Source organism: Chrysochloris asiatica, unplaced genomic scaffold (genome assembly GCF_000296735.1).
Source record: "Chrysochloris asiatica unplaced genomic scaffold, ChrAsi1.0 scaffold00245, whole genome shotgun sequence".
Classification (NCBI taxonomy): domain Eukaryota; kingdom Metazoa; phylum Chordata; class Mammalia; order Afrosoricida; family Chrysochloridae; genus Chrysochloris; species Chrysochloris asiatica.
Window position 1 is genome coordinate 4,007,058 of NW_006408763.1, and position 8,401 is coordinate 4,015,458.

An 8,401-nucleotide genomic window follows, 5' to 3' on the forward strand; every position below is an offset into this window, starting at 1 on the left:
AGTAGAACTGAGCTGCTTAGGATTTTCTGTGGCTGATTTTTCCCATATCTTTTTTTTTTTTTTTAAGTTTTTATTGTGGATTGAGTGAAAGTTTACAGGGCAGATCATCAGTTTTACATTCAACAAATCATACACCTTGTTTTATTACAATGATTATAATCCCCTGCATGGAACATCAGTTAACAGAATTTCTCTCTGTTCACTTTAGCTTCTTTTTAAAAAAAAATCACTCAGGCATATTTAATAATTTACATCTCCAGAGGGCACATTATACAAGTCTGCCTCCTGGCCACCAACTCTTAGTCCCTCTCTTCCCATGAATCTAGAGTGCTCAGGCCCTTCTCATCTCCATGCTCCCGTCTCTGCCTCCATCTCTGGCGTTGCTGCTTCTCTGGATAAGGTCCCGCATTCTGCTTGTGCTCTTTCCCCTTGATGATCTTAGGGTTCTCTGTTTCTAGACTGTAAGATTAACCACTCCCTGTTTTTGTTACAAAACTTCTACCTTTACAATTGTGATAGTCGCAATTAGTCATAACAATTACTCATTATTGAATCATAAGAATTTTATCCACTTCTTTTTTTACCAGACCCATTAGACAAGATGAAATCTATTCAGTGGGGACTCTTTTTCCTGTGACACATTCTTAAACTAAACTCCCTCTTGAAACCTTGCAAGCCAGTCACTTCATGCCTTTTTTGCCCCCTCATTTTAGGTAGCCAGTGTCTAAGTTGCCCATGCCTATCTACCCTTTGTACAGAGGGGATAGCATTGATACTTGATGTGAAGACTCCTTTGCTCTCTGTTGGTATTTAGAGTTATTACCTCCATGAGCATAGGTCAGGTTTATCAAGATGTAGCAATTTATCCTTGTTTCCTTTATCAAAAAAAACAAAACAAAACTTTTTTTGTAATCTACCTCTAGTCAAGTTTTGATTATCATGCAATGGAGGCTAGGTCAAATGGGTACTATCTGCAAGTTTGGGTGTTCTTGTACATCTCCCCTCACTTCATATCAGCTGGATGCTTCACTCCTAGCTCTAGCCCTCTGTGGCTATGTCCTTGTCCATGGGCTCAGCTGTCCCCAGGTCTCACCACCCTTTAGACCAACCAGCTCTTCCTCTTCTCTGTCTCTCATCTCCAGGTCAACGGGAGTCAACAGACTGAGGTTGAACTCAGCCTATTTCTTCATTTCTGCCTTTCCCTATCTTCCACTCAACAGTAGACCAATGTGGTCGCCAGCAAGCTTACATGCCTGCTCATGTAGTCCCTTTCAGTTTCAGTCTTAGAGGGGAGTTTGCCCTGAAGGAACTTGATTGCTTGCCTTGATGGCTTCCTGGCAAAAAAGCTTACTATTCTTGTAGTAGCCAGTCATGCTGACATTTTTGTTGGTTTTTTTTTTTCCTGATGATCTTTCTTTGAAGATGTATCTTCTGTTGCTCTAGGTGTTCCAGGCTGGTCTTCTTGTGCTTGCTAGTAGGAATGAACCCCATCCTCTGAAGGTTATGGCTGGGACTCAGGGTTCCACCTGAGGTCCTATGCTCTGCAAAGTCTCCACAAGAGGCCTATTTCACTGGGCAAGTTCTAGAAGCCCTTTTAGGTATTCCAATCAATTAGGCTTAAAACGTGCTTACAAGTTTTCTGTAATCATGTTTCCTGATACTCCTTTCTATCCCACTCAAATGTCTATTTTGCAATAGGTAGTAGGCAAGGGAAACCAATAGTCATAAGACAGTTAAGCATCTTAGTATTATTTCCCTTCTTCAAACTGTGCCTAGAGCCCTGTTATTCCAAAGTTGAGCATGCATCACTATTTACCTCTGTCCCACTTAGTCCATGCAAACCTGTCTCAGTGTTCCCCTATCTATCTTGTTCTTCCACCTCCTGCCCCTTCTTGTATCGCCCTCCCCAACACCTGAACTAAATACCCCACCCCAACCCCACTGTTGTGGTAACCATATATCCCATTAATTCTTCCCTCCATTTAAGACAGACTTATCCTGTAACCTACTTGACCTTCTCACCACCTGGATCTCTGTTCCTCTGTGTTTACCTTCTTTCACATTGTAATTGTTTTGATCATAGACTGACCTCCCAGATCCTCTGTTCTTATCATTTTATTCTGTTCTTTGAGTTTGTTGATTGAGTTCAGGGCAGTGCTGCCACGTATGTTAGTCTCGGGTTGTTGTCTGTTCTTGTTGGTTCTCGGTCCACAGAACTTCCTTTAGTATGTTTTTCATAGCAGGGCTGGCTTTGGCAAAATCCTTTAGCTTCTGTTTATCCTGGTATGTTTTGATTACATCATCGTATTTGACAGCTTTACTGGGTAGAGGATTCTTGGTTGGCAGGTTTTTTGTTTGTTTGTTTGTTTTCTTGCAGGGTTTTATATATGTCTCCCCATTGCCTTCTTACCTGCATGGTTTCTGTTGAGAGAACCAAGCTTAATGTGATCTGCTTGCCTTTTTATGTTACACTTCTCTTTTCTCTAGCTGCTCAGGATTCTGTCTTTATCTTTGATTTTTGGAGAGCTTGATTATTATGTCTTAGTGTTTGTCTTTTAGGATCTAGCCTTCCTGGGGTTTGTTGAGCTTCTTAAATGTTTATCTTTTCACTTTTCAGGACGTTAGGGAAATTTTCTTCCAGAAGCTCTTCAGCTATCGCCTCTGTGGACTTGTGTGATTCTTCCTGTTCCAGAATACCAACATTTCTTAAGTTATTCCTCTTCATGTTATCCAACATGAATCTTAGCCCTTCTGCAGATTTTTTTATCCCTTTTTTTTTTTTTTTTTTGCTTCCTTTGCTATATTAGTGTTGAGATATTTATCTCCTAGCTCACTAGTTCTGGCTTCTATCTCTTCAGTGCCACTCCTTTGCCCTTTCAGTGTATTGCCCATTTCTGATACTCTATTATTAATTGTTTGGACCTCTTTCTGTAGGTTTGGAATTGTTTCTAATTCTTTATCTATCTTGTGTGATTGTTCCTGTAGTGCTTTCCTGACTTCTTCCTTATTTTTCTCAACTCCATTGTATAGTGGTTTGATTCATTTTATAATCATTTTTCTGAATTCCTTCTTAGGCATTTCTAAAGCCTTTCCATCTTCCAGTATGGAGTGTAGGTTTACTTCCAGGTCATTTGCCTTAGTCACTTTATCTCGTTTCTGGACATGTGCTTTTTAGTCTGCCTCTCCCACTCAAAAACTCCCATTCAGGCCTTTTTCCTAGTGATAAACAGCTTAGGGATGCTGTGGTTGTTTCGCTCTGCCGAATGGTTTTAGTGGAAACTGTCCCTTTAAATTTTGAGGAGCTCTGTGCACGTGCATAGTAGAACTCGGTGGTGGTGGGGTATCCAATCGCTCAGGCAACCCCTCTAGTCACCAGAATGGAGGTGCACAGAGACCAATGAACATATACAAAAAAAAAAGAATGTCCACACCTTTATCTTAACAGTTCTGTCAGGTGTCTGTGGCTGCTCTGATCCATCCCCGACTTGGTCTCGCCCAAAATGGTAGCTCTGGGAGCAGCTGAGCATCTTGGATTAGAGAGCACTGGATTTCTTGCTTATGCTACAAATTCCCCTGGCTGTAAGCCTTCCAACCTTGTAAATATCCCTTTATATGTGATTCAGAGTTCTGGGACCACCCCTTGAGCCTGCTTGGTGCCCCATATTTTGTTTTGTTGCTGACAGAACTCCTCACTGCATTTCTCCTCGGTCCGCCATCTTGTTTGTTCTCCTTCCATACCATTTTAATGAGGTACCTCTGAACTCTATGCTAGCAGTCTAAGTTCTTAACAGAATGTGCCACCCAGGGCCTCTTATCCACTCATTAAAGACTTTTAGTATAGGTAGTTCCCAATTTACAATGAGGCTTCATTCAGACATCTGATGTATGTCACCTTGGGTGTAAATCACATATAAATATATTTTTTTCCCCTCCATAATTTTTACCATTATTGCCTTTTATTATCATTATATTTATAAATTAGATTTTTATCCTTTGGACAGTTGAGAAAGATAATAAATTATACACTACAACATTATGTACAGGACATGTTGCAAAGAGCATAACAAGTAAAAAAAGAAAAAGACAGATGTAAGTGCAGTTTGTAATAACTTGAATGCTTTGTAAGTTAAGGACTACTGGATAGGCAAAGATGTTTTATTTCTTCCTCTACTGCTTGTCCCTTTGCCCAGTAGAGTTTTATAAATAGGTCATTGTAAGTATAAAGGTTTTAGAAGTTATTGTTTATCATGCCTAGCCACTAAAAGCAGGTTCACCCCCCTACTTGGTGCTTTATCCCTTCTTGATATAAAGTTCAGTGATATATCTTCTTTTCTTTTTTAAAAGATCTATCCAGAGAGAATCACCGAGAAGCCATTGCTAGGGTCATAAGGAAGCTCCTTAGTAAGTACATATATGCATTTAATTTAAGTTTATAATAAGTATTTAGGAACTTTATAGTATATGTACTTTTTACTTGTCAACCTTTTATATTGTAAATAATGAAGGTATTAGGCTGTTGTTTGTTTTATAATGGAAATTTTATCCTAGTATTTCAGAAGATTTTAGCCAAAGTCCTTTCTCTTGTCTTTAGATCATATTCTTGATAATTCAGAAGATGACACCAAGTCCTTGTTTCTCATCATAAAGGTACATTCAGTGTCGAATACTTACATAACTAATGTGGCTGGGCTTCACTAAATGATTTGTACATAAAATTTGCAAATTCTCTAATGGCAGATTATCGGAGACCTTATGCAATTTCAAGGATCTCATAAGCATGAGTTTGACTCCCGGTGGAAAAGCTTTAACCTAGTAAAGAAGTCCATGGAAAATAGGGTCAGTATTTTTTCTAAAAACATGTGAATTTTTTCAAAGAATGTATATAATAGTGACATAGCCAACTAGTTCTGGGAGATTGCTCATTATACAGAGAAAATTTTCCTGTAACTAAAAATTGTTGTTCTTAAGTGTCATCGAGTTTTATTTTAAGTATAAAGGGTAAGAACAAAAAATTCATGGCATAATCAAAGGGATTCTAGATAAAAAGTATTTTATTTGTACAGAATTTAGCTTATGTCTTCTCATGCTAGTTTCTGGGATAGATTCAATTCTCAATGGGAATTTGAGGTATGATAGATTTTGTAAAGTGCTGTCAAGTCAGTTCCAACTGATAGTGGCCCTGATGGGGTTTCCGAGGCTGTGAATCTTCTCTGGAGCATAAAGCCTCTTCTTTCTCCCGTAGAGTGGCTGGTAAATTTGAACTGCTCACCTTGTGGTTCATTGTCCAGTGGTTATCCTACAGGCCACTACGTTGTATGATAGTAGACAGATGCACACAGGTAAAGGTGTTATAGCTGTAGGGAAGAGTAGCAGTAGTGGTTACCTCAGTTGTGTATAGTTTGTCAGAAGTTGCTTCAGTTTTATGTCCCATGTGGAGGAGCCATTAGACTCTTAAATATTTTATCTGAATATCAGTTGGACATTATTGAGAAGCTCTGCCACTCCTATGAGACTGGATGCTAGGAGGGTGGTTAAACTATTACAGGTGAAAAACAGCTTGAATCATGTCGTTGGCATTGGGATGAAAATTAGGTGTTTTGAAAAGGTAGAATTGTAGAGACTTTATTATTAATGAAGTAAGTGTATATAAGGGGGATGATCTTTGAGTATTTGGGGGAAGGAAACTCAGGTAATTTTTAGGAAAAAAATATATATTCTTTATAAACCTGTAGAATCACCCTGAAAGGCCATTCAGGCAGAAAATTTAAGAATATCAATTTTCTTTTGCTCTTTCAGAATTTGACTTTTAAAAGACCAGCACATTTACTCTCCTACATGTAGATCAATTTTTAGAAACTGTTAGAGAAAATCAGTGTATCGGATGGACCATTTAAAGGGGAATATTTCTACTATTAGCCATAAAATTAATTGTAGTGTATTTTAATATGAACTTGCTTAATGACTTAAGAATGAATAAAATACCACTACCATCCTTGCCCACCATGAGCTTTGGGGAATTAATTTTTTGTTAAGGGATTCAGAAGAAGGCTTTTTTTAAGGTAATTTAAAGAAAATCTTGAGATGTTCCCTACATTGTTTTTCAGCTCCATGGGAAAAAGCAACATATCAGAGCACTATTGATTGACAGAGTAATGTTGCAGCATGAGGTAAATACCTTTTTAATATCGATGATTTATTAAAATGTCAGTTTTCCATATGAATACTTGATTCTTTATGTTATTTCATAATGAATTTTTAGTAAACATTTCAAAATTTGGTTTACACTGCATTGTTTTCTTAGCTACGAACACTAACTGTTGAAGGTTGTGAATACAAAAAAGTACACCAAGATATGATCAGAGATCTTCTTCGTTTATCTACAAGTTCATACAGTCAGGTAAGCCTTAACCAAACATGCCCCACCTCCTCATTTTTATCACATGCAGTCTAATTATCATGGTTTTAATGGAACTAGAAGAGGTCCTGGTGTGGTGCTGTAGGACTAGTACTAGCCTGTCAGCAGCAGAGTCAGCAGTTCAGAGCTACCAACCACTCCTCAAGCACTCTATACAGGGTCACTACAAGTCAGAACTCACTCGACAGCACCTAACAGCAATAATACAGCTAGAAAGTAAGAAAACCTGAAATAAAACCTGTACCTCACATTGGCAAAGAAAATACCTCTCAAATTGAAAATATATATTAGTTAATTTTATTAGTCTTTTAAAATAATGGGGTTGTTTTGCTGTGTTTATATTTCTCAAAAAGAAGATTTTTTTTCTCATTTAAAATTGATAGTACTAATGTAATCTTTTTTGCTACTTAATTAAATCACATCTTGAAGGCCAGACTGTGAAGGCCATATAATACCTCCTAGGCATTATGCTTTGGTTTCAGGAAGCTGCTACCGTATGAATTGTGGGGCTTATTCTGTAAGGTATAGCATAGGACCAAGAGAGTACTTTGAGATACAAAGAACCAGAAAAAGTAATAGATTTCACGTGTAAATGTTTATTATCTATCTTTGTACAATAATGTAGACTAGATAACAAATCTCTAGTGTAGAGATTCCAATTAAATGAATGTTTAAGCCTTTGAAATGCATATAATTTACTTTTACTATGATCTAATATTATTTAGTTCATAGATTGTAAGTGTGTACTGAATCTCTAGTTGGGATTCAAAACATATGGTACTAGTTCTGGTGTGGCCCTGTAGGACAAGCAGTAGACTGCAAAGTCAGTTTGAACTGCAAGGTCGGCAGTTCAGACTCACCAGCCATTCCTTGGAAACCCTATGCAGAGTTACTATGAGTCAAAACCGACTCAATGGCACTTAACAACAAGACCATCATACTTAGGTTTATGTTGAAAGGGTATCATATATCTTGTTTACTTTTAGCTCTGATAACAAACACATATTTGTTCTGTCCAGCCTTCAAAAATATTGTAACTAATATAACCTAGACCATGAACATGATTGGGGTGATGTGTTTTCCTTTCAATATAAAGACGGTAACTTATATTTGTTAGAATGCTTGCTTTTTTATCTTTTTCTGTATCAGGAACGTGTTTAAATTCTCATTTGTTTTTGAGCGCTCATTATATAACTGTTTAATACTTTGTCTACCATTTTCTTAAAAGTCCTTTATTAATAATAATACGTTCTGCAGGTCAGAAATAAGGCTCAGCAAACATTTTTTGCTGCCCTGGGAGCATATAACTTCTGTTGCAGAGATATCATTCCTTTGGTTTTGGAGTTCTTACGGCCTGATAGACAAGATGTTACACAACAACAGTTTAAGGTATAAGTGTTTTGTTTTAGTATGAAAATGTAAACTCCACTGTCAACATAAATAAATCCACCATTAGATACTACATTGAACATTTTGTTATATTTATTTTATTACCTATCTGTCCATACACAAGGTAAGACAAAAACTGCATCCCACAGAGATTTAATAATATATAGATGAGACCTAATGATTGCTTCTGTCACCAAATAGAGGTGGGGAAATGGTTGAAAGTGATTTAGGAGGGAGAATTCATAGAACTTTGTAAAATATAAATGGGGACTGATAAAAGAAGGTATCAAATTTACTTAGCTTCTTTACTTTACTTGTCATTGGGAATTTCAAACAGAGGGATTGTGGGTGATATTTAATTTGAAATGGGGCTCAGAAACTAAGAGGCAATGTGAAGTAGATGTTTAGGTAACTGAATATAGAGCATAAGATATAATTTGAGTTTGTGTTGATAGCAATTGAAATGTTTGGGCATGGCTAAGTAGCGTAGGGTTACGAATTGGGCTGCTAACCTCAGGGTCAGCAGTTCGAAACTACCAGCTGTTCCACGGGAGAAAGATGAGGCTTTCTGCTCCCGTAAAGATTTACAGCCTTGGA

General features: G+C 37.4%; 1 protein-coding gene across 1 annotated transcript in view; it reads left to right on the plus strand.

Annotated features, from left to right (window-relative positions):
* Window positions 1-8,401, plus strand: part of PSME4 (proteasome (prosome, macropain) activator subunit 4) — a 122,577-nt gene that overhangs the window by 77,742 nt on the left and 36,434 nt on the right. Inside the window, exons 22-27 of the mRNA XM_006873538.1 lie at window positions 4,345-4,401; window positions 4,592-4,647; window positions 4,738-4,836; window positions 6,105-6,167; window positions 6,302-6,397; window positions 7,673-7,804. Coding sequence (XP_006873600.1) covers window positions 4,345-4,401; window positions 4,592-4,647; window positions 4,738-4,836; window positions 6,105-6,167; window positions 6,302-6,397; window positions 7,673-7,804 — 503 coding nt within the window. The remainder of the gene's footprint in view (window positions 1-4,344; window positions 4,402-4,591; window positions 4,648-4,737; window positions 4,837-6,104; window positions 6,168-6,301; window positions 6,398-7,672; window positions 7,805-8,401) is intronic.